Source organism: Zeus faber (genome assembly GCF_960531495.2).
Source record: "Zeus faber genome assembly, chromosome: 21".
Classification (NCBI taxonomy): domain Eukaryota; kingdom Metazoa; phylum Chordata; class Actinopteri; order Zeiformes; family Zeidae; genus Zeus; species Zeus faber.
This window is the reverse complement of record NC_137208.1, coordinates 2106217-2133716: the sequence shown is the minus strand read 5'-3', so window position 1 is coordinate 2133716 and position 27500 is coordinate 2106217. Positions and strand designations below refer to the sequence as shown.

At 45.4% G+C, this 27500-nt stretch overlaps 2 protein-coding genes across 2 annotated transcripts in view; one reads left to right on the top strand and one right to left on the bottom strand.

Annotated features, from left to right (window-relative positions):
• The window catches only part of LOC307246386 (uncharacterized protein), a gene marked incomplete at both ends in the record, with an annotated part of 5714 nt that extends 3221 nt beyond the window's left edge, over positions 1–2493 (top strand). Inside the window, 2 exons of the mRNA XM_080022306.1 lie at positions 1824–2009; positions 2202–2493. Of these exons, the coding sequence (XP_079878432.1) occupies positions 1824–2009; positions 2202–2493 (478 nt within the window). The remainder of the gene's footprint in view (positions 1–1823; positions 2010–2201) is intronic.
• Positions 2494–12313: 9820 nt separating this feature from the next.
• Positions 12314–27500, bottom strand: part of LOC307246385 (basic helix-loop-helix ARNT-like protein 2) — a gene marked incomplete at its 5' end in the record, with an annotated part of 16155 nt that continues 968 nt past the window's right edge. The window contains 14 exons of the mRNA XM_080022305.1: positions 12314–12496; positions 13115–13208; positions 13372–13462; positions 13654–13768; positions 16290–16345; positions 17212–17362; positions 19271–19377; positions 21755–21995; positions 22985–23122; positions 23462–23576; positions 23706–23798; positions 23975–24057; positions 24805–24962; positions 25332–25500. Of these exons, the coding sequence (XP_079878431.1) occupies positions 12339–12496; positions 13115–13208; positions 13372–13462; positions 13654–13768; positions 16290–16345; positions 17212–17362; positions 19271–19377; positions 21755–21995; positions 22985–23122; positions 23462–23576; positions 23706–23798; positions 23975–24057; positions 24805–24962; positions 25332–25500 (1769 nt within the window). The 3' untranslated portion in view covers positions 12314–12338. The remainder of the gene's footprint in view (positions 12497–13114; positions 13209–13371; positions 13463–13653; positions 13769–16289; positions 16346–17211; positions 17363–19270; positions 19378–21754; positions 21996–22984; positions 23123–23461; positions 23577–23705; positions 23799–23974; positions 24058–24804; positions 24963–25331; positions 25501–27500) is intronic.

The window sequence follows — 27500 nt, the reverse complement described above, 5'->3', positions numbered from 1 at the left end:
ACATGCTACACACACACACACACACACACACACACACACCTGACATAATACACACACACACACACACACACACCTGACATGCTACACACACACACACACACACACACACACACACCTGACATGCTACACACACACACACACACACACACACACACACCTGACATGCTACACACACACACACATATACACACACACCTGACATGCTACACACACACACACACACACACACACACACACACACACCTGACATGCTACACACACACACACACACACACCTGACATTCTACACACACACACCTGACATACTACACACACACACCTGACATACTACACACACACACACACACACACACACACACACACACACCTGACATACTACACACACACATACCTGACATGCTACACACACACACACACACACACACACACACCTGACATGCTACACACACACACACACACACACACACCTGACATGCTACACACACACACACACACACACACACACACACACACACACACCTGACATACTACACACACACACCTGACATGCTACACACACACACACGCACACACACCTGACATACTACACACACACACACCTGACATGCTACACACACACACACACACACACACACACACGCACACACACCTGACATGCTACACACACACACACACACACCTGACATACTACACACACACACACACACACACACACACACACCTGACATGCTACACACACGCACACACACACCTGACACACACACACGCACAGATACCTGACATGCTACACACACACACACACACACACCTGACATGCTACACACACACACACACACACCTGACATACTACACACACACACACACCTGACATACTACACACACACCTGACATACTACACACACACACACACACACACACACACACACACACCTGACATACTACACACACACATACCTGACATGCTACACACACACACACACACACACACACCTGACATGCTACACACACACACACACACACACACACACACACCTGACATGCTACACACACACACACACACACACGCACACACACCTGACATGCTACACACACACACACACACGCACACACACCTGACACACACACACGCACAGATACCTGACATGCTACACACACACACACACACACACACACACACACACACCTGAAATGCTACACACACACACACACACACACACACACACACACACACACACCTGACATGCTACACACACACACACCTGACATGCTACACACACACACACACATATACACACACCTGACATACTATACACACACACACCTGACATGCTACACACACACACACACACACACACGCACGCACACACACCTGACACACACACTCGCACAGATACCTGACATGCTACACACAGACACACACACACACACACCTGACATACTACACACACACACCTGACATACTACACACACACACCTGACATACTACACACACACACACACACACACACACACACACACACACCTGACATACTACACACACACACACACACACACACACACACACACACACACACCTGACATGCTACACACACACACACACACACACACACACACACACCTGACATGCTACACACACACACACACACACACACACACACACACACACCTGACATGGTACACACACACACACCTGACATGCTACACACACACACACCTGACATGCTACACACACACACACACACATATACACACACACACATATACACACACCTACAGCCCATAATCAGATGGTGTTAGTGAAGGTGCCCCTCCTCCCCCTCCAGGCGCAGGGAGAAGCGTCCCTCCCGCCGGGGGGAGAGCTGGCTGGAGAGGGAGGAGGGGGCGTGGGACACCTTCCCTCCCCCCAAGATCTTCCACCTGTCCCAGAGGATGGACCCCCGGTTGGCCCCGGACAGCCCCCTGTACCTGACCGGGGCCCAGGGGGGCTACGACAACAGGGCCTACAGCAGGTACCAGGACTCTGCTTTCATTCCTCATCTCATTGTGGTTTACTCTGGGTTTGTTTTTAATCATTTTTTGATTTGTTTTTATTCTTTTTTTATATATATTTTTTCATTATTTTTTGATTTGTTTTTTAGTTTTTAAATTGTAATTGCACTGCAAGTGTTTTCTCTCTCTCCCTTCCCCTCCCTCCCTCTCAGGAGTCAGGAGAGTTTGCTGAAGCCCCCCCTGCCGGGCCTGTACCACTCTGAGTCTCAGCTCTATCCCCACGTCCTCCTTCAGAGGGCTCCGCCCCCCACGGCCCCGTCGGCCCCGTTGCCCCCCGTCTCCCTGCACCGCCCCTCCGCTAACTCCCTCCTCCACCCTCAGACGCACCTCCTGGGCCACTACGCCCCCTTGGACTTCGGCCCCCTACCCGCCGCATACCCCCTGCCCACCCCGGCGCCCATCTACCCCAACCCCAACCCCACCCCCCAGCGGCCCTGGCAGTAGCTGGAGCCCCGGGCCCTGGGCCCCCTACAGGCCTTATGGCTGCATACTAGTTCCATACTCTGAAGGAAAAGGAGTGTATACGTTCTTATTGGATCATCCTAAAACCAATCAAAAGCATTGACTAGGTGGAGCTGCCCGTCTTCTATCACAGGATGGATTTGTTGGCTGGGCCCCCCCGCCCCCCCGCCCCAGAACAAGATGGATTTTATTTGGCCGGGGCCCCTCCTCCCCCAGCAGGGTTAGGGTTTGATTGGCCGGGGCCCCTCCTCCCCCAGCAGGGTTAGGGTTTGATTGGCCGGGGCCCCTCCTCCCCCAGCAGGGTTAGGGTTTGATTGGCCGGGGGCTCTGCAACGCTGACGGGGGGGGGGGAGAAGGGTCTTGAGTCTCTACTTCAAAACGTCATGAAAACAAAGAGTAGAACCAAAGTGATTCTCAGCCAATCAGCTACAGGGAACAGGGAGGCGTGGCTGCTAGTAGAGGTACATAAGGAGGTAAGAAAAGAGAGTTATAACTAAATATTCTTAATGCCACTAAGGATCCTAATGGACAACTAATAGAGTTGAATTCCAGAGTCGCCATGAGTGGCTGCAAGCTTTCTGACCAAGTGCAGTTGTGCCAACTATTACCTATTTCCTAGAGAGTGGCCCCCAGGGTTCCTGCCCCAGTGTTTGGGCCAAGGCTGGGAGGGGGCTCTGGGTTTATTTTGGCGGCTCTCTGGCGACACCTAGAGGCGTATTTTGAGATCACGCGTCTCCAGAGACCGTCCTGTTTGATTGCCACACCTGGACGGACGCCACACCCGACCTTACTCCTTTTCAAGCACCTCGTCCCCCTTATCGTCATGGTGACGGAACACAACGCTGTGCTTGAGGTCCAACATCGACCGCTTTAAATGGGGAGGGAACTGAAACCGTGCGGGTGGCCTCTCCAACGCCATGTGCTGCGGGTGGGAACAAGAGCGACGCCATGAGGCCCTGAGAGCCAAGACCACGCCCTCGGCTCGCACCTCTTTTGATATGAAGCCGTTCTTCATCCGAACACAACGTCAGTGTGAGGGGTGGAGATGCTCCATCCACGGCTGCATCGCTCTTCTTCCTGGTGGAGATACTTCACCGCTCCTGAACTCCAACCTAACGACCCGGTGGAGGAGTCACAGACACTGCTCCACGACAACACACTGATCTCACTGAAGCTGATTTCACTTTTGGGTTTTCGCACCTCCACCTTAGTATACACCTAATATTTAACATACTTTTTTTTTTTTTTTTTTTATTTATTCAACATTTTCTCTGGCACTCCCTGCTGCAATACATTGATTTCAGGGTCAGCACCAGCACTCATACATGTTTTAGAGGAATTATTTTACCGCCAAGGCATTGAGTTGGATATCTATAGAGAAAAATCATCAAAAACCTGGAAACTTTAGTTCCCTTTCATACGCAATACTGACGCTAGCCAGTGGTGTTCGTGAGAATCTTTATTTATCACCCGTTTCTATGGTGATGCTAACACACCTAACAACTAACCACACCCACTTTTGTCATTTTTAAGGAGGAAGTGACAGAGAAAGCAGGAAGTGAACGTGAATGAAGGTGGCGATTATGGATTCGGTGTGAAACGCGCTTTCAGGCCGTTCTTCTTTGCTTCATTTTTGGAGGCCAGGGCTCATGTGGAGGCGGGTTTTGAGTAAACACTCTGATGCCTGTGCACTTTATAGAAATCGGGGGGTGGATCGGACGAGGTCGACTGACAGCGCCAGCTCCTCTGTTCAAGAAAAACGAGCTGTTGTACATTAACATGAATAAAAACCTCAATAAACATGTTTTTTTGTGGTCTAACTCAACGTTTACCTTCTAATGTTTTTTTTATTGTCCAAGTCTTTCGTTTGTCATCACAAGAACAACAACAACAACAACAACAACAGCACTGTCGCCCACGCAGATGCACCGACAGTGAATGCACCACCACCTGTCTGTCTGCTCTGCTCCCTGTTCAGGCTGGAAATCTCCCATGATTTGTTTTCTGTCAATCACTGCCAGAGGTGCAGGTCTGGTGTTTAAGCACAGCGCACCTAGAGGCAGCAACACAGACAGAACGACAGATAGGCAGGCAGAAGGACAGACAGATAAAAAACAGGCAGACAGGAAGTCAGATAGACAGACAGAACATCAGGTAGACAGGCAGAAAGTCACATTGACAGGCAAGCAGAAAGTCAGGCAGATAGACAGGCAGCTAAACAGGCAGATAGATAGACAGGCAGATAGACAGTCAGACAGACAAATAGAGAGGCAAACAGACAGACAGGCAGATAGAAAGTCAGATAGACAGACAGACTGGAGGCTTCATGAGGTAAAAACACTTTTTAATAACCAAACCAAATGACAGAAGCAACGGGGACGACACATCCATGTTTACAGGAGAGATGAGCAAATTCAGGCTTTTATTCAGCTTCCCCGACACAGAGACCCTAACCCTAACCCTAACCCTAACCCTAACCCTAACCCTAACCCTAACCCTAACCCTAACCCTAACCCTAACCCCAGGCAAAGATGTGAAGGACAAAGTGTTTTATTGGCAAGGATGTAATACACCAGGAGCGGATGGAACGATGTCATGACAAACACTCCCCTCCCATGTGTGTGTGGGGTGATTTAACCCATGCTCATCGATTGCTCCAATGAGCAACGGGTGCACAGCCACCCATGATCCTGCGCCCAATTAGCTCACACCACCCCCACAACACACAGAGTTATTTAAGTGATGCATGATGACAAGTGAAAACAAAAACATGAAAAGCCAAGGGCCTCGAAGCACCACTTAAGTTTGGGGTTGCCAGGTATGAACCGCAGTGCCTCACCCAACCCTACAAAACCAAGGTGTTGCATTTCCCATGGATCGATAAATTGTTATGCATCAAAAATGGTTAAATATAACTCAGCTGTGTCATTTCATACGCGGCGACCTCCACCTTTGGTCCAGGTTCCAGCCCTGAACGTGATCGTCCTGAACCTGGTCTACCTGCCGCTGTTCCCGGTCCCTTTGTGTTCGGATATCTACAGCACAGTGGTCAGCAACGGAACTGCAGCAAAACAGGAGGACTTGACATCCTCGCCATTTTAAACCAACCTATCGTATTGACTGCCACTATTAATCTACAACACTTTTATTTGTAATACTTTAATACCGTAACTGGCACTTATTGTAGATTAACTGACAACCAGTAGTCAAATAAAAATCGGGCATCTAATAAAGGCCGGGGGGCGCGGTCTACACAAAGAAATAAAAGCCTCAAATACAGACCGGGGGAAAAACTGATCAGAGCCGCAGCGCTGTCCTAAACAAAGCAAAATAAAAACAGTGTTGTAGATGTATTTACAAGGTCTCCAGTGCTCCAAGCAGGAAGTGGTGCGTTCAGGGGAACTCGGGAAAACTCGGCCAACTACCTTTTCAAATACAAGGAATTTGCTGATAAGAAATAAATAAATCCAATTATACAAATATAAACGGAATATACAGAAGGTGACACTATGCACAGGATAAGTTAAGTTGCAAGGCACTAGCTGGGGCTTAATGCCAGTAATGTGATCGAGTGCAATGGTGTGCTCAGTCTGGGGGGTCGCTGGGGTCAAATTGCAATGAACAACAAGCCCACGGCCAAGACACCATCAATCCAAACGGAGTCTCAACCATCCGCCCAAACCACTCTCCCGACACTGGCAAGTTAGGCCATGACCTCAGGTACCCTTCTAGATAACTTCCTGGATGAGGCAGAAGATGTGATCAGGATCTTGAACCTGATAGGCCGCCCGTTGCTGCTGGCCTGCATGTGCATGGAACCACGGGTAGGTGTCGTCGTGGACGTCTTTCTTATAAGTCTTTAAGAAATGAGCCACCAGTTCAAGTTCACAGTTCGGTGGAGCAGAAACAAACTAAATGTATGAAGGGAGCATGCCAGAGGAGTTCTGGCATCTCTTCCTCTACAGTGGTTTCTTATTCAGTTCTGGACTCAAAACCATGAAGGGAGTTCTGACAGACGAGCAACGATTTACTTTTTAATGATCTTTATTCATTTTGCGTGTTTTGGTATGAGGTTGGTGTCTGGGCTCTGCAGCTCATCACCCCAATGAGGTGAGCAGCAAACAAAGCAATACTGTTTGAGCCGGAAATAAAGGAGCGATGAGCTCGAATCTCCTATTGGATAGAAGAGCAGAGCCCAATGGGTTGAGGCAGGGGAGGTGGAGGTAACGCAGCAACACAGCATAGTGGGCAGCGAAACAAGAAACAAAGCAGGAAACGGAGCAGGCAGCAGAGCAGGCAGGGCTGGAGGAACTGGCTGCTTCACTGGGTCGGCCCATATAAGGGCGTGGAAGCATGTGGCGCCGTCAAGTTGTCCGACAAAACTAGCTCTACATGCTACGCCTCATTTATACAATCTAATTAGTTCAGAAAGCATCATACTTTTGGAATACATACTGACTGGAGAGCGGGTTGCTACCCGAGAGGAAAAACATACTTGTGGGGTCATAAGTATCAGGTCATGCATGTATCAGGTCTTCCCTCCTGAGGCTTCTCTTACTTTGAACATTCTTAAGCAATTATTGCCAGTTCTGCCGTGGAAATCCAGTTTTTACACATGTACAGAGGAACAAGGTTGGTTTTGCAGTCATATGGTTACATGCTTACGTGTGCACACGTCGTAAGTAAATATTATACATATTTGGTCAAATTCAACACTTGTGGAAGCAGATAATGTATGTTAAGTGTAAGATTCAACTGAGGCCGACTCCTCCACAGTCATACTCTGTAGTTGTGCTTCACAGTGTCATCAGGAGGCAGGAGCTTTATTTTCATATGGACGCTCGTTCATTCATTCTATTCATAACATACCATTTGCATATTCAGGTCAGTAAGAGCTGAAGCCGCTCTGCTGTCGCCCCACGCCGCCGTTCGCCGCAGAGTTCACCACAATTGAACCCTTACCCCCAAAATGCAAGTGTTTTTCCAACCCCTGTGCGACGCCCAAATGTCCACTCAAAGAAAAGTGCACGAACTCAGCAGTTCCAGCCAGGATTCCAATGACAACTCTAGCAAAAACCACCAATAGGCCATAATAATAATAATAATAATAACAATAAAAAAAATATATATAAAAAAAAAATATATATAACAATAATAACAGTAATTATAATAAAAAGCACAGTTATAGATGTTTTCTATGCTTTCAGTGGTTTCTAGGTCGTAGTGTTGTGTCCTGAATTTTTTTCACTATAAAAAGTGAAAGAATGTGAATCTACCGAACGCATTATCAATCAAGTTGCCGTGACCTGGATAACAGGATATATTCATTTTTTCTAAATATCTTGCAGCTTTGGCCGGCCTGGCTGGGGTCCTCTGCGTCATCGCCGTCCTCTTCCTGCTCATGCTCCTCAGCCTGGATGGATGGAAACCCAGCCCCACCCACTCGTCCCCCGGGTCCCTGAAGCGACGGGCCCTGAGCACTGTGCTGGTGGTGGCGGTGGTGGTGGTGGTGGCGGTGCCGGCGGTTCTGTCCTACCTGCCCGAGATCATCCTCATCCCCCTGGTGAGCTACACGGCTGATGGGCGGCCGCTGGGCGAGGCGTGGCGCCCCGCCTTCCAGACAATCATGTTCCTGCTAAACCTGCACATCGAGCTGACCTTCTACCTGACGTAGGTCAGCTTGCACAGAGGGGTAATAATAATAATAATAATAATTATTATTATTATTATTATTATTATGATTATTACATGGGTAAAATAAAATGGGATCCGTACTCGGCAGCAGCGATGGTGAAGTGAGGCTTCCTGAAGCACTGAGGCTTTCCAGCCAAACAGGTTCACGACTGGAGGCCTCGTTCAAGACCTTGCACACTAGTGCACCTGCAGGTGGGAATGAGTCAGAGCAACCAAATCATTATAGAGCCCATGACCATTAGTAGATGGTAAGCAAACAATATAGATCTGCCGCTTTTATCATGAGGCTAAGTTTGTTGTATTTATCTCCTGCTCCTATAATACATATATCAACTATATATGTATATATATAAATAAATATAAATGTCATATTAATATATTTCTTTATATATATATTACATTTACGTCATTTAGCAGACGCTTTTATCCAAAGCGACTTACAATTGTTCAAACACCGACGGACGCAGCCATCAGGAGCAATTAGGGGTTAAGTGTCTTGCTCAAGGACACTACAGCATGCTAGCAGGAGGAGCCTGGGATCCAACCAGCAACCTTTACATCACTAGACCACCAGCTCTACCGCCTGAGCTACCATCCCCGATATATATATATATGGCATTAATATTTATATATACAGTATATGTCATTTATATATATATATATATATATATATAGATATATATTTATTACATATTTTTTAATACAATTTATATATGCATATACATATTTTATAAATAACTTGCTTTATAAATAATATTTAGATAATATTTAAAAAATAAAAATGTAATATTATAATGATATTATATACATATTATCATATACTTTTTTCTCTGGCCTGCCATGTATTTTCTGTAACATTAAATCTTCCATTGTTGGACAAGGTGAGTTGTGTAGCCGTGTTCATTTCACTTCAAGACCACACACACACACACACACACACACACACACACACACACACACACACACACACAGACACACACACACACAGACAGACACGTTTTAGAAAAGTAATGCACACTGTATTTGAGATGATTTTTTTTCATCTTTCCCGTACAGCAGATAGAGACACAGGAGCGTTTGCACATAGAAGCGTTGCATGAGTGATGGCTTGAGTGACATTTGGGGGAAAGTCCGTTCTCTCACATCCGGGGACGTCGGCCCCGTGTCAGCGATGAGCTGAAGGATGTGTTTTCAGAGGCGATGCCACCGCGTGATGCGTTCAAGACAAGGATCAGTTATACAACTGGAGGTCCGCCACACCCGGCCCAGGACAGCCCGTTGGTTGCCTGCGGCAACGGGCTTCTTCTTGCTTCCAGAGGGGGCGTGTCCCCTGCCGACGTGGCTGTCCGCCTCGCCAAACCTTCTCTGGGGCGTTTGGACGTCTTTTAACAGCATCGACGTTGTTTGTTTCTGTGATCATATATCAGTGATATTGTGCGTACACACTTTGCACACTCTGACTAAAGGGAGTTTTAAACACCCTGCCTTTTTACCTGAAATATTATGGGATGCGAAACTCACACACAGCTCATCCGACGGTGTGAAGTGAGCTTGAGAGTCATTCCAGCAATTCACAGAGTGGAGACCGAGTGGAGACCGAGAGGAGACCGAGTGGAGACCGAGAGGAGACCGAGAGGAGACCGAGGGGAGACCGAGTGGAGACCGAGAGGAGACCGAGTGGAGACCGAGTGGCGACCGAGTGGAGACCGAGAGGAGACCGAGGGGAGACCGAGGGGAGACCGAGTGGAGACCGAGTGGAGACCGAGAGGAGACCGAGTGGAGACCGAGTGGAGACCGAGTGGAGACCGAGGGGAGACCGAGTGGAGACCGAGAGGAGACCGAGTGGAGACCGAGAGGAGACCGAGGGGAGACCGAGGGGAGACCGAGGGGAGACCGAGTGGAGACCGAGGGGAGACCGAGGGGAGACCGAGAGGAGACCGAGTGGAGACCGAGAGGAGACCGAGGGGAGACCGAGGGGAGACCGAGAGGAGACCGAGTGGAGACCGAGAGGAGACCGAGAGGAGACCGAGTGGAGACCGAGGGGAGACCGAGGGGAGACCGAGGGGAGACCGAGAGGAGACCGAGTGGAGACCGAGTGGAGACCGAGAGGAGACCGAGAGGAGACCGAGAGGAGACCGAGTGGAGACCGAGTGGAGACCGAGAGGAGACCGAGGGGAGACCGAGGGGAGACCGAGGGGAGACCGAGTGGAGACCGAGTGGAGACCGAGTGGAGACCGAGGGGAGACCGAGAGGAGACCGAGTGGAGACCGAGAGGAGACCGAGAGGAGACCGAGTGGAGACCGAGAGGAGACCGAGGGGAGACCGAGAGGAGACCGAGTGGAGACCGAGTGGAGACCGAGAGGAGACCGAGGGGAGACCGAAGGGAGACCGAGAGGAGACCGAGTGGAGACCGAGAGGAGACCGAGAGGAGACCGAGTGGAGACCGAGAGGAGACCGAGGGGAGACCGAGAGGAGACCGAGTGGAGACCGAGAGGAGACCGAGAGGAGACCGAGTGGAGACCGAGGGGAGACCGAGGGGAGACCGAGGGGAGACCGAGGGGAGACCGAGGGGAGACCGAGTGGAGACCGAGTGGCGACCGAGGGGAGACCGAGAGGAGACCGAGTGGAGACCGAGTGGAGACCGAGAGGAGACCGAGAGGAGACCGAGAGGAGACCGAGTGGAGACCGAGAGGAGACCGAGAGGAGACCGAGAGGAGACCGAGAGGAGACCGAGTACCTTTTCCAGAAGCATTTTCACTAAGAATGTTTTGATATTGTTCCAGGTCAAGAACATAAAGATGAGTGTGGAGGACGATAATAATAACAACAAAAAATACAGCTGCAGTTAGCGATGCACGTGGCCCAGGTTCGTCGCAGCAGTTGCACCAACGGCAATAACGGGATGGATTGAAGACAGTTAATTTAAACGTGGTTATTAATGTGTCGCGCTTTGTTTAAAGGAGAATGAAACAGAAAGGCTGCGCAGCGCCTCAGTCATGCCCTGCTCATATACTGTATTTACCAAGTTGGATAATGGTGTCACAGTGCGCTCTGCTCCGCCTCGTCCGGTTCCTCCGTTCATTCAGAGAAAAACATCTTGATCTTGTCCCGATGCCTCTTACAGATATGGTACAATGTTTATCAAACTTGGAGCACAACATGTCTGGACTGGACCAAATACAATTCATCCAATTCCTGTTTCACGGTTTCTGAGCGGCAGGCACCTTCAGCCGGAGAATGGTTTGAATAATAATAATCCGATCAAAATCAATTCAAGGATTCCAGCACCGGACTGCTCATAATGATAATAACAACAACAACAACAACAACAATAATTATAATCAGCTTTGATATACAGATTGTTGTACACGTATCTATCCAGAAGAGTCATTTTTCTGGATATTGGAGCTACAACCCTCACGGGGACAGCCCCACCCCCCTGAACCTGGGGGTTCCAGGGGGGTGGGGTCTTCAGGGTGTTGAGGGGCTTGGTTCCATCTCCAGGAGCTTCAGGTGGATTTCATTCAGAGTCGCTCGGGAACAGGAAGCAGATGATATGTGAGCGCACACACGGAGGCAAACGAAGGCAAACTCCTCTAGTTCACATTCAGTGCGGAACAAAAAACCCCTAAGTATTCCACGCTTCAAGCTTCAAGGACAAATATTCAGTAAGTACGTAATAAAAATGTAAAACGTGTTTAGGCGTAGGCGTGGGGGGGTGCGCGCCCCACCCAGAGGCGGAGCCTCCTCAAACGCCGGTGCGATGGGATAGCAGCAGGAAAAACTGAATCTCCGTCTCAGGGGTCACAGGGTCGTAGTTCACGCCCCCGTGGTGACGGGAACAGGACGCTGCCGCAGTGTCACCTCCAGCACCTCCAGCACCTCCATCATCAGGGACACCTCACGCAGCGTGAATCAAAACCTTTCAGTAATCTTTGAAAACCTTTTTGCTTTGGGCTGATGTCAGTGGGAGTTTGCAGGCGCAGGGTTCAAGACAGCGGCCGTGCAACCTTCCGACCGATCAATCAATCAATCAATCAATCAATCAGTTACAGAGGAAGTAACTGAGTGACACAGTCGTGGCACGAGGGGAGCTGTCTCCGCGGCAACGCGTGGGTGTGTGGGGGCCCCGTCTAGAGAGGCCAGTGGACGTCCGGGAAGTCGCCGGCCGGGCTCAGGCTGGCGTCCGTGTCCAGGAGGCTCATGATGACGGCCATGGCCGCCTCGTCGCTGCTGAAGCTGCTGAGGCCGGGGATGACCACGCCCTCCAGGTCCAGCTGGGCGGAGTCACCTGGGACCAGCACAAAGCACCATGAGACCGAGTGAAAGTGGCTCATTAGATACTGCTTGGGTAAAAGTCTTAAAGTATCTGATATGAAAGGTACTTTAGTATCAAAAGTAAAAGTAAATGCTGCGGAGAAAAAGGGAAGCCAAGTTTATCAATTTGTTGCTCTGAATTTTTGGGCATGAGACGCACTTCATTCGATGAGACGCATCGTTCACGCCGACATAAGAAAAGCAACGCTGCAAAAAAGGAACTGAAGTCGGGCCGGGTTGCCAGGTCTCCATGACAAAAAAAACCCCCAAAAAACATCCAGAGTCCACTGGAAAAGCACAGACCTGGCAACTCAGAACAGGGCTCCAGAGTGTTTACTGGCTGCTGACCTGACCCCGGGTGGGATCAGGAACCTGGTGATTAGCGGCCACGCTCACATCACTGGCCGCAACTTTTCCTCCGTTTCAGTAAAAGCAAAAGTCGACAGAAACACAACATCTCAAGTAAAGTACAGATACTGCCAAAAAAACACAACAAAGTATATTTACTCAGTTACTTTACACCACCAAGTGAGACGGAGAGGAACGCTGAGCAAAACAGATGAATATGTATTTAAAGAGGCGGGGGACAGACCCGTGTCTCCAGGCGTCCTGCTGCCAGCGAGCACGGCCGACCTCAGCTCAGACTGAGGGTCCAAGCGTCCGGGGGCCTCCACCCGACTGGACATCTGGAGCAAAGGAAACACAAGGGATGATTAAATGAGTGGGATGGGATCGGTCAAAGGAACAACAAACGGGTACAAGCTGAAGCTCAGGAACAGCGGCCACACCCACACCCACACCCGTTTATGAAAGGTCACAGCCTCGGTATTCTGAATGGATTCCACTCACGCTCCTGCTGACGGGCGGAGACAGGAAGGGGGATTTGTCGGGGGCGGGGGCGAAGGGGCTGCCGGCGCCGCTCGACGGAGACGAACTCACTCTGCTCAGAGAAACGGAAACGGGAATAAACGCACTGAGGCGATGGAGGCGTCCCCACGCTCGTCCGAGCTCCGCCCTATCTGCAGGGGTCCACCAGCTCCATCCCACCTGCAGGGGTCCACCAGCTCCACCTCACCTGTAGGAGTCCACCAGCTCCACCTCACCTGTAGGAGTCCACCAGCTCAGCCTCACCTGTAGGAGTCCACCAGCTCGCTGGCGATTTGGGTGCCGATGCTCCCTGCGTAGATCATCCTGCCGGCGCCGCTGGAGAGGCCGGGGATGATGGGTAAATTCCTCTTTGAATCTTCTGTCAAACAAACATGGAGTCAGTGGAAGGTTGGCGGCTGCTTCCATCGTCCCAGCTCCACGTGGCTCTCGATGACGCCAGGAAGTGACGCCAACTCAACGTTAATAACAATAAAGAGTTTAAAGACTTGAGTCCCATCAGGAGAGTAGTCACTATGTTGCTCTGAGTGGAAGCGCTTAAACTAGTCATACTAGTTATAAAACGAGTCATACTAGTCATTAAACTAGTCATACCGGTCATTAAACTAGTTATACTAGCTATAAAACTAGTCATACTAGTCATTAAACTAGTCATACTGGTCATTAAACTAGTCATGCTGGTCGTTAAACTAGTCATACTGGTCATTAAACTAGTCATACTAGTCATTAAAGTAGTCATACTAGTTATAAAACTAGTCATCATAGTCATTAAACTAGTCATACTGATCATTAAACTAGTTATACAAGCTATAAAACTAGTCATACTGGTCATTAAACTAGTCATACTGGTCATTAAACTAGTTATACTAGCTATAAAACTAGTCATACTGGTCATTAAACTAGTCAGAGTGTTCATTAAACTAGTTATACTAGTTATAAAACTAGTCATACTAGTTATAAAACTAGTCATACTAGTCATTAAACTAGTCATACTAGTCATTAAACTAGTCATCCTAGTTATAAAACTAGTCATACTAGTCATTAAACTAGTCATACTAGTTATAAAACTAGTCATCATAGTCATTAAACTAGTAATACTGGTCATTAAACTAGTTATACTAGCTATAAAACTAGTCATACTAGTCATTAAACTAGTTAAACTAGCTATACTAGCAATAAAACTAGTCATACTAGTCATTAAACTAGTCATACTGGTCATTAAACTAGTCGTACTAGTCATTAAACTAGTCATACTAGTCATAAAACGAGTCATACTAGTCATTAAACTACTCATACTAGTCATTAAAGTAGTCATACTAGTTATAAAACTAGTCACCATAGTCATTAAACTAGTAATACTGGCCATTAAAATTTGTTATACTTGCCATAAAACTAGTCATACTCGTCATTAAACTAGTCATACTGGTCATTAAACTAGTCATACTAGTTATAAAACTAGTCATCATAGTCATTAAACTAGTCATACTGGTCATTAAACTAGTGATACTAGCTATAAAACTAGTCATACTAGTCATTAAACTAGTCATACTAGTCATTAAACTAGTCATACTGGTCATTAAACTAGTCATACTAGTTATACAACTAGTCATACTAGTCATTAAACTAGTCATACTAGTTATAAAACTAGTCATCATAGTCATTACACTAGTCATACTGGTCATTAAAATAGTTATACTAGCTATACAACTAGTCATACTAGTCATTAACCTAGTCATACTGGTCATTAAACTAGTCATACTGGTCATTAAACTAGTTATACTAGTTATACAACTAGTCACACTAGTCATTAAACTAGTCATACTGGTCATTAAACTAGTCATACTGGTCATTAAACTAGTTATACTAGTTATATCACTAGTCATACTAGTTATACAACTAGTCATACTAGTCATTGAACTAGTCACCATAGTCATTAAACTAGTAATACTGGTCATTAAAACTAGTTATACTTGCTATAAAACTAGTCATACTCGTCATTAAACTAGTCATACTGGTCATTAAACTAGTCATACTAGTTATAAAACTAGTCATACTAGTCATTAAACTAGTCATACCAGTCATTAAACTAGTCATACTAGTTATAAAACTAGTCATCATAGTCATTAAACTAGTCATACTAGTCATTAAACTAGTCATACTGGTCATTAAACTAGTCATACTGGTCATTAAACTAGTCATACTAGTCATTAAACTGGTCATACTGGTCATAAAACTACTCATACTTGTCATTAAACTACTCATACTAGTTATAAAACTAGTCACCATAGTCATTAGACTAGTAATACTGGTCATTAAAACTAGTTATACTTGCTATAAAACTAGTCATACTGGTCATTAAACTAGTCATACTAGTCATTAAACTAGTCATACTAGTCATTAAACTAGTCAAACTGGTCATTAAACTAGTCATACTGGTCATTAAACTAGTCATACTAGTCATTAAACTGGTCATACTAGTCATAAAACTACTCATACTTGTCATTAAACTACTCATACTAGTTATAAAACTAGTCATACTGGTCATTAAACTAGTCATACTGGTCATTAAACTAGTCATACTGGTCATTAAACTAGTCATACTAGTCATTAAACTAGTCATACTAGTCATTAAATGAGTCATACTAGTTATAAAACTAGTCATCATAGTCATTAAACGAGTCATACTGGTCATTAAACTAGTCATACTGGTCATTAAACTAATCATACTGGTCATTAAACTAGTTATAACCTGACATACTTCACTACATTGATGGTAAAAACATTTATAATAATATTTTTTCTGGCTGTTGAACAAATTTACATTTGGGGAACTGAGGTGGTAGTGAACATCCCATAATGAGCAGCACTTTGGGCTTTCTTACCCTGGAGGGCCTTTGAGCTCCCCGGCCCCTCGTCCTCTTGAGTGTGACTCGGGCCCCTGTGCAGACAACCACTGTTTAATCAAATACCTACACCTTCAACACAGGGGGTCACAGGGTGACATACAAATCAATGGATGCATGGTCCTGATGAGCAGGTGCACAGGGAGTGTGTTGGAAGTGTTATGAATTATCATTATTATTATTATTATTATTATTATCATTATCAGCATTATTATTATCATTAGCATGATAATAATAATATTTATTATTAGCATTATTATTATCATGTGATTATTAGGATTATTATGATCATAAGCATTATTATTATTATTAGCATTATTATTAGCATTAGCATTATTATTATTATTATTAGCATTATAATTAGCATTAGCATTATTATTTTTATTCTTATTATTATTGAATGTTTTCTATCGTGTGTGGGTGTGTATGCATATATTAGATAAGATGGGATTAGTTTCAAATAGAATGCATGTACGTACATGTGTATGTATGTATGTACTGTATATGTGGATTTGTATGTATCTGTATGTGCGTATATAAACATGTATATATGCATCTATGTATCTATGTATACTGAATATGTATGTATGCATGTTTGTATATGTGTATATACATACATACTGTGTATGTTTGCACAAATTAATTTGTGTATATTTATGTAGGCACATATGTAGGTGCATATATATATATATACTATATATATATGTATATATTTATGTGTTTTTCAAAATAAAAATTAAATTATGTATAGTTTCATGTATATTTTTGTGGATTACCCTTTTATAAATAATAATATTTATCAGACATTATAAGAACAACTACTAAAACAACTATCAACGTTTACACAAGATAATTACTACTGATGTTATTCTTAAAATGATTTTAAAAAATTGTTACTCACGAGATCACTCTGTTTCTAGAGACGATAAACTCCACCTCCTTGGTCCAGGGGTTGGTGAAGCTGAACCACTGGCTTTGGAGGCAGACGTAGCACCCAAACTTTGTTTTGAACTTGTAACAGTTTGTCTCCAGCTTCTCTTTACTGCGAAGAACTGGTGTGGGAAAACACACATCAACACACATCAGCACACATCAACACACATCAACAAACGCATCAACACACACATCAACACACATATAAACACAAATCAACACACATAAGCACAAACCAACACGCACCAACACACACATCAACACAGACATCAACACAAATATAAACACAAATCAACACACATCAACACACACACCAACACACACATCAACACACATCAACACACACATCAACAAACGCATCAACACACACATCAACACAAATCAACACGCACCAACACACACATCAACACAGACATAAACACAAATATAAACACAAATCAACACACATCAACACACATCAACACACACACCAACACACATCAACACACATCAACACACACATCAACAAACGCATCAACACACACATCAACACACACATCAACACAAATCAACACGCACCAACACACACATCAACACACACATAAACACAAATCAACACGCACCAACACACACATCAACACAGACATCAACACAAATATAAACACAAATCAACACACATCAACACACACATCAACAAACACATCAACAAACGCATCAACACACACATCAACACAAATATAAACACAAATCAACACACATCAACACACATCAACACACACACCAACACACACATCAACACACATCAACACACACATCAACAAACACATCAACAAACGCATCAACACACACATCAACACAAATATAAACACAAATCAACACACATCAACACACGCCAACACACATCAACACACATAAACACACATGAACACAAATGTGTGTGGTGTATGTGTGTGTGTTTGTGTATATGTGTATGTGTGTATACATGTATATGGGTGTGTGTATACATGTACGTGTGTGTATGTATACATGTACGTGTGTGTGTGTGTGTATACATGTATGTGTGTGTGTGTGTGTGTATACATGTATATGGGTGTGTGTATACATGTACGTGTGTGTGTGTATACATGTACGTGTGTGTGTGTATACATGTATGTGTGTGTGTGTGTATACATGTACGTGTGTGTGTGTATACATGTATGTGTGTGTGTGTGTGTGTGTGTGTGTGTGTATGTGTGTGTGTATACATGTACGTGTGTGTGTGTGTGTGTGTGTGTGTGTGTGTGTGTATACATGTACGTGTGTGTGTGTGTGTGTGTGTGTGTGTGTGTGTGTATGTGTGTGTGTGTACATGTACGTGTGTGTGTGTGTGTGTGTGTGTGTGTGTGTGTGTGTATACATGTACGTGTGTGTGTGTGTGTGTGTGTGTGTGTGTGTATACATGTTGGTGTGTGTGTGTGTGTGTGTGTGTGTGTGTGTATACATGTACGTGTGTGTGTGTGTGTGTGTGTGTGTATACATGTACGTGTGTGTGTGTGTGTGTGTGTGTGTGTGTGTGTATACATGTACGTGTGTGTGTGTGTGTGTGTGTGTGTGTGTGTGTGTGTGTGTATACATGTACGTGTGTGTGTGTGTGTGTGTGTGTGTGTGTGTATACATGTACTGTGTGTGTGTGTGTGTGTGTGTGTGTGTGTGTGTGTGTGTGTGTGTGTGTGTGTGTGTGTGTGTATACATGTACGTGTGTGTGTGTGTGTGTGTGTGTGTGTGTGTGTGTGTGTGTGTGTGTATACATGTACGTGTGTGTGTGTGTGTGTGTGTGTGTATACATGTACGTGTGTGTGTGTGTGTGTGTGTGTGTGTGTGTGTGTGTGTGTGTGTGTGTGTGTGTGTGTGTGTGTGTGTATACATGTACGTGTGTGTGTGTGTGTGTGTGTGTGTGTGTGTATACATGTACGTGTGTGTGTGTGTGTGTGTGTGTGTGTGTGTGTGTGTGTGTGTGTGTGTGTATACATGTACGTGTGTGTGTGTGTGTGTGTGTGTGTGCGTCTCACCCTGCCGGTGCTTGTCTGCCAGGTGCTGCATGTCGTCCTGGTGGAAGTACTCGTAGCAGGATGTTCCGAGTACTTCCTGTGGTAAGTATCCGGTGACGGTGGTGGCTCTGGGCGGAGCAGTGGACGCACAACACAAACACTACTTAACACCTACACCCAGGAAGTAGCTACGACCACGCTGCCCCCAAAACAAACTGCATCCACCCACACTGAAAGTACAGCATTCCGTTTAAATGTTTTTATTTCATCTTTTTTCATTTCTTGTTTTTCTGATACTTTTTAGGATTTATATGCATGTTATTTATATGCATGTTTTTTGGATCATTTTAGGTTTATTGTATATTGCCATTTTTTTCTTGTTGTTATTGTTTTTGTTTGAATAATTTCATTAGTTATTGTCTACCACCAAATTTCTCCCGTGAATTTTTTTTAGGTCATTGTTATTTTAAATCATATTTAAAATTGTTGATTTGTTTACCTGATACTTTTTAAGTTATATTTGTTGTTCATCATTAGGTTTCATTGTGTATTTTCACGTGCTAAGTACTGTCCCCTAGTGGTCGTCTGGTGAACTAAAGTACAACTGAAGTTTTGATTTCAATTCAACATAACCTTATTAATATTAATAGTAAATACAAAAAAGGTGTACAGGACGTACCATATAATATACTTGTAAATACTATGTTTACACTTGGGGCTGAATATGTGACAGAAACACCAAAATAAATATTTTAAGGGTTGGATCAGTAAGATTTTCATTTGTTTGATTCTTACCTTTGCATTTGGGGAATTCTTGCTCATATTCTGCAGCAGGCCTACTGGATATTTTTTTCTGAAAATATATATATATTTTTTGCAGATTTATTTTCTTCCTACTTTATCACGATTTACAATGAAATAGTACTTGGGTGTCATGGGAAATTGCAAATAAATATAGAAATATAAATATAAATCCTGATTGAAGTATTGTTGTGACTGTGTGTGTAGTGGAGTAAACGTCAGAAGTCTCCGAAACGGAATATACTTTTGTTAGCACAGAGATTTAAAAAACATGACTGTAAATACAGTAAAAATCTATTCGTACTTTTGTGTATTTTACATTTTTTATTTTTTTCTATATATTTTTACTGGGGTTTTTGCTCTGCTTTAGATTATATTTACGGTACATGTTATAATTAAAAAATATATTCTATTATTTATTTTTCTCCTTCTTGAGTAAAAGTACAAATACCGTGACAAAAAATATCTTTGATTTTGTCGTTATATTTTAGCATACTTTAGGTCATTATGTTGCATATATAGACAGTGTATATATATATATATATAATTTTTTTATTCTCATTTCACTGCACTGTGCTTGTATGATGCATGTGACGGATAAAGATTCTTTATTTAAATGTTTCCATTCTTTACAAATAAAAATCCTTGAATAAATAATCCTTCCACCCCGGCTTGATACTCAACACAAACCCCAGCTTTTGTTGTTTTGTTTTTCAGGAATGATCAACCTTTCAAGGTTTTCACTCAAGTCAACGTGGCATCGGGTGGAATTATGCAGTGTGAAAAAAGAGTAGAGGTTTTTCGTTGATGTCATCGAGATGCACAGCTCCTTTGGGAAATGATGACATTTGGGGAAATAAAGAGACATTAAACAGGTTACGCCTTCCGCCTCGTGACTGGAAGTGGTTCATGTGGGAAGGTCATCCCTCCCTCCGCCACCCTTCTCTTCAAATGATTTACAATCTCGCCAATCTCGATGGCGTGGAAAACGCCGGCTTTACACTGAATCCCAAAACGCGACGGTAGGATGCGTCCTCCTGGCGGCCGTCGCTGGGGACATGACACTGCATCTGTTGCTTCCTATTTCTGGTTTTCCAAAACTTGCCTTTTGACGTTTTCACTGTATGTAAGAACACTAAAAACAGCTGCTGTCATAGAGCGCTTGAAAAGAGCGGCAACAACTACATCTACATCTTTTTATTCATATTTTCATGTCGAACATTTTTTTTCTTCTTTGGACACGCAAAATGAATTCATAAAAAAGCTGATTTATGGATAGTGAATAAAGCGTCCAACATTAATTATATAAACATGCAGTACAGCAGGTGAAGCGAGGATACGGAACTTGCAGTTCAAACATTCCACTTGTACTGCAGAAACCTTTTGCAATTTTTTGCATCCAGCTGGAATTATAGACACATATATATATATATATATATATATAAAACATACAGTTTGAAACTTACAGTTTAAATTAGTTGAAACATCAATGTTGCTTATGAGGCGGGGCTTATCGTGGAAGGGGAGGAGCTCATAGCAGAAGTGTCACAGATTATTTGTGTGCGGAGTCCTACATTTCCATAGAAACTGAATTGTCTCCCAATGGGTTTCTTGTCGTCGTTTGTGGGATTCAGTGTAAAGCCGCCTGGAGAGGGCGACCGGCGATGCGGGGGTCGGGCGTCGCCCGGGCAGAGGGAAACTTACTGTTGGTCGACAAAGATGAACTTCCCGTCGATGGCGCAGCGCATGACGAACTGCGTGGACTTGACGGCGAGGTCGGCGGGGGAGGCGGGGGAGCCGGGGGAGGCGGGGGGGTGGTTGCGGCACACCGTCACCAGGCAGGTGAGGTTGGAACCCTCCCTCCCGTCGCTCTCCTCGTCCAGCTGGCTGCACGGCCAGCTGCGCATGTAGCCCGTGCAGTGGATGGTGCAGTACCGGTACGAGTCTGCAGGGGGCAACAGAGAGAGCGAGAGAGAGACATTACAAAGAGACTGATGGATGTGAAAATGTTCTTAAATCATACACGGCCCAATAATCTCATTCTGAAATAATCAGAAAAAGGCTTCAGACTCCACCCGTCTAATGTGATCCTAAAAAAGGTATATATATAAAATAATAATAATAATAATAATAATAATAATTACAACTGCAGGCAGCAATACACGGGGTTCAGTTTGGTCAGGTTGGATGCGTTATACAGTTTCCGTGGCTCTCTGAAATGCCCCCGGTCTGTCGTCTCTTGGTTGCTCGTCTCGTGGAGCAACCACTTTGCGGTCCACACAGCGCAACCCTCCTGTCCTTAAAACAAGCCTCCACGTTTGCCCGTAAAGCAGAACTTGTCACTGCTGGAACTCAGCATGTTGTCTGTGGAAGTAGAGCTGCTCTCTCAGTGACGCTTGGTGCCGTGTCGGGCACCACACTTATTTGTTGAGTTTTTTACTTGGATTACATTTTCAATAAGTTAAGTTTCCATGAAATACCAAAAACGTTGTGCTATTTCTGTAAATAATTACCATTGCATGGCTTCTATTTTTCTGATGCCTCGCCGGATCTTGAACGGATCACTCAGTCGTACATTTAAGTGCTTTCGAGGGACGTGCTGACGACATTGTAAGGATTATTTTTTATAATTTTTTTCCTTAATCCGGCAAAGTAATGTGGAGCAGGGATTTAAAATATCAGTCTAACAGATCTACTGACATCTACCAGGTAAGAAGTTATATAAATAAACACGTAAATCCATAGTTTGGTAACGTCTAAACACTACAGAGTGACCGAGTCCAACTGCACATTCTCAATCACAACCTGTACATTTATAGTCAATAATATGATGAGGTCGAAAAATGTCTAGACCCCAACCATGTGTGTGTGTGATGCAGGAGTTGGTTTTCCACATGGTTGTAGGCGTGGGGCTGGTCCTGGTGATCCACTCACCCTTCTTCTTGGAGCTCAGCAGGAGGCTCCTCTCCTCGTGGTTCCCCACCACTCTGCTGTGCTTCATGCGGCAGAAGAAGGAGCGCCGCGCCCCCAGGGAGCCTCCCAGAGGGGAGTCCGCCTTCACCCGTACCCCCGCTGAGATGAGATAACACTTCATCCATCAGGGTGGGGAAATTCAGGCGCAGACTAGCGGAGTAGAACTACGTCGACTAGCGGAGTAGAACTACGTCGACTACTGGAGTAGAACTACGTCAACTAGTGGAGTAGAACTACGTCCACTAGCGGAGTAGAACTACGTCGACTAGCGGAGTAGAACTAAGCTGACGAGCGGAGTAGAACTACGTCCACTAGCGGAGTAGAACTAAGCCAACTAGTGGAGTAGAACTACGCCCACTAGGGGAGTAGAACTACGTCGACTAGTAATAAACAAACTGTAATAAGAAGCAGGAATAAACAAATGGAGTGTGCACTGACTGGAGGCGTCGACGAGTCGCTCCCGGGGGAAGTCGGAGGCGGAGAGCTGCTCCTTCACCTTGCTGATGTCCTTCGGGTGGAGGAAGTGGAACAGACTCTGCCCCCTCAGCTCCAGCTGCGAAGCCACACAAACAACTCTTTAAATATTGAACCATGAAATATGCATGTCTCTTCTTATTATTAAAAACATCTTTGCGTGGAAATATGATTCTATCGTCATCTCATGGCTCCTCGTGGCACCGACCCGACTGAAGTTGAGGATCTTTGAGACGGATTCAGAGATGAAGAGGATCTTCCCCCGGTCACAACTCACTACCAGCAGGAAGCCGTCCACCGCCTGCGGGTGGGGTCAGATAGACGGTGAAATCGCAACAGGCGGCTGGAATGGACTTATTTGGAATTAGAGAACCTTTCACGGAGAAGCTGCGACCCCCCCGTACCTCCACTGCCAAGTGCTCCGCACAGGGCGAGGGCGGAGAGGACGCCCCCCTGTGGTGAAGCGGAGGCACTTACCCGAAGCACGAGTTGCCTGACGTCGTCTTGGGGCAGGAAAGAGGGTTTGCAGGGGCTTTCTGCAAAGGGGCTGCTCGCACCCACTGGGGAAACACAGGACCCCGTGACGTCAGAATCACAGAGGCATCAACAGCAAGGAGGAACAGTCAGTCACATCAGTCGGCTTTTCATCCTATTTGTGATTTACTTTAAAATGACTTTGTTTTTCTCGCATCCTTTGGGTTTGGCGTCCGGGCTGGACCACTCATCACAGACAGGACATCCTGAGTGAGCTCCGATCCCCCCGTTGGATGGAAAAGTAGAGAACAACAGGTGGAGGCCGGGGAGGTGGAGCGGGCACAGCCATGCAGCAAAGCGGGCAACGAAGCAGGCGGGATGCTTCAATAGGCCGGCCCATGTAAGGGCGTAGGAGTGCGTGGCGCCGTCAGGTTGTCTGACAGAACCAGCTCCGCATCATTAGACGGCTCTGTGGAATACCGGGTCCTGATTGGCCACTGCGGCACGCAGCGGTCACTTACTCCTGAATAATGACCGTCGCCATGGGCAACAACTTCACCGCCTGTATTCACATCCCTCACTTCACGCAGCCTTAGCTATAATGCTAACACTCTTAGGACACCATAGAGAAACTACAACTGAAGACATTCAGAGATGTGGTGTGGTTGATGCAGTAAATATTCATTTGGAGTTGAAGAGTGTGAAGAGTTTGCTGCGTTGTTGCCGACTGTTTTCTCAGCGATGCCCCTTCAACTAGGCTACGTACGATACAATCGCTTCAAACCGGTTTTCCGTCTCAATGTGTTGTTTAATTTGGGAACTGGGTGCTGTACCTTTGATGGCTTTCAGGTGCTGCACGGCCCTGCGCAGCACGGTGAGCTTGTCCAGCTTGCGGGAGGCAGGGCTGCAGGCGGGAATCATGGCCGACAGCTCCTCGATGAGGTTGTTCATTTTGTCTCGTCGCCGCTTCTCGATCTGACGGTGCGGCTCCCTGGAGGAGAGGAAACTCAAGACCCTCAAGAGGCGTGCTGCTTCCAAAGATGGAGGATTTTTTTAGGTGTGAGCCCCATGCCATCCACCAGAGGGAGTATTCAGTGGTAGGATTTCAAGGTTTCTCCTTCATCATCCTGATTCCAAAGGAGACATTTCCCACTCGTCGACTGATCCCTGAGATGTTTTCCGTCTGTTTTGAGAGGAAAACCAAAATGGCCGAACTGACCGAACATTGAAAATCTCTCGCTGGCTCTGAGAACCCGCTGAGCTCCTCATCTATCTCCAACACTGAGCAGGTGTTATCGCCCTGCCACAACCAACGACGCCACTGACTTTATGGAGGATGGGATGGAGGAGGGACACTCACTGCAGGTAGGGGTCCGCACGACCCTCGCGGCCCTCCCCCTTGCGTTTCCTCGGCAGGTCGGCCCCGGGCGAGCTGGAGGCGGAGGGCATGGGGGCCGGCGCCAGGCACGACGAAGCCTCCGCCGGGGCACTGGCGGCCTGGCCGTGGGGGTTCGCCTCCACAGAGAGGCCTGGAGGGTGGAGCAAGGCAGGACATAAACACTTACACACATTATGAAACAAACAGAAGCAGGTCCTGATGGACAGATGGATGGGTGGATATAATGGTGGAGGGATGGAGTTGCATGAATGGGTGGATGATGGCTTAATGACGGATGGATGGATGGATGGATAGATTGATGGACGAATGGACGGACAGACAGACAGACAGACAGACAGGTGGATGATGGCTAAATGATGGACAGACAGACAGACAGACAGAAAGACAGACAGACAGATAGTTGGAAAGAGAAATAAACACAATACACACACAATACCTACAGGAAATGAACAGAACCAAACCCTGACGGGTGGATGTATGTTAGATGGATGATGGATGGATGAATGGATATAATGGTGGATGGATGGAGCTGCATGGACAGGTGGGTGGATGGATGGATGATGGATGGATGATGGATGGATGATGGATAGAATGGGGGATTGATGGGTTTGCATGGATGGATGGATGATGGTTGAATGGTGGTCTCATCTATCTACATCAAATCATATGTAAATACATAATTATAAATAATACAAATACTTATAAGAAATAATAATAAAACTAGGATTCATCCACAGACAACAGGGATGAATAGACTCCACCCCTCTCCCGGTCGCGCATGCGCCATGATGCATGTTATTCAACGCTGATCGTTCGCTTTGCAGCGGTGTGACGGAAGCTGAAGCGGCTGCAGTGGCGGCGCTCGGCCGCTGCGGGGCGCCACACCCCAGCTGTGACGGCGGTGACGTCACACCTCCTCCTACAGGACAGTGGCTCTTACACAAGCACATGACACTGACCTACTTCTGCAAACTTTAAATGTGACGTCGACGGTGAGAAAACAACAACAAACACAAAGAGGAGTGAACAACACTTTGCACTTTCCGGCCACTGACCCACATTTTGTTCGTCAATTTTAATAATAATAAAAAAAGTTGAATTAAAGAGGAAATAATGTCTTGTTATGACTGTTGTTCCCTTTGGTCTTAATGTAAGACCAAAAGACCAAAAGGCTTTGATATCATTTATGTATAAACATTATAATTGTATTTTTATTATTATTTTAATTTCATTATTATTTTTTTCTTTTGACATCATTTACTTTGAATATATACAGCGTAATGGCCAGTTCAACACAAGTGTATTTAATTGTATTTTGGTTTTCTTTTATTCCAACTCTACCTCGACCTCTTTCATTGAGATTTGATTTGTCCAAACCAAACTAAATGATTGTGTAACGCGGACACTGGATGGACAGGTTTTCAAGTTCCAGGAACAACCTCCTAAAAGTTTTTAAAAAGAATAAAGAAAATGTTCAGACAGTTAATGTTGAGCCGAACGATGACAGTTCAACATTGAACAATAAAAAAGTCACATTGACAGTCATAGGACATGTATGGACTTATTTCTGTGTTAGATACATGTACACATATAATACATATTATTATTATTATTAGTAGTAGTAGTATTATTATCATTATTATTATTGTTGTGTATTTTAACTTGTTTTGAATTTGTTTATTTTTACTTCTAGTAACTGTGGTCACGTGTTTCTGAGGGTCCAAGGGAGACCTGGAGCAACAGGCTGTGATGGCTTCATCAGTTCTGGTTTTAGGGTTAAGGTTGTGAAGTGTAGTGAAGTGAAGTTAAGTTTGGTTAAGGTAGTTTAGGTTGGTTAGGTTGGTTAGGTTGGGTTGGTTAGGTTGGGTGGGTTAGGTTGGGTGGGTTAGGTTGGTTAGGTTGGTTAGGTTGGGTGGGTTAGGTTGGTTAGGTTGGGTTGGTTAGGTTGGGTGGGTTTGGTTGGTTAGGTTGGTTAGGTTGGTTAGGTTGGTTAGGTTGGGTTGGTTAGGTTGGGTAGGTTAGGTTGGGTTGGTTAGGTTGGTTAGCTTGGGTTGGTTAGGTAGGTTAGGTTGGGTTGGTTAGGTAGGTTAGGTTAGGTTGGGTTGGTTAGGTAGGTTAGGTTGGGTTGGT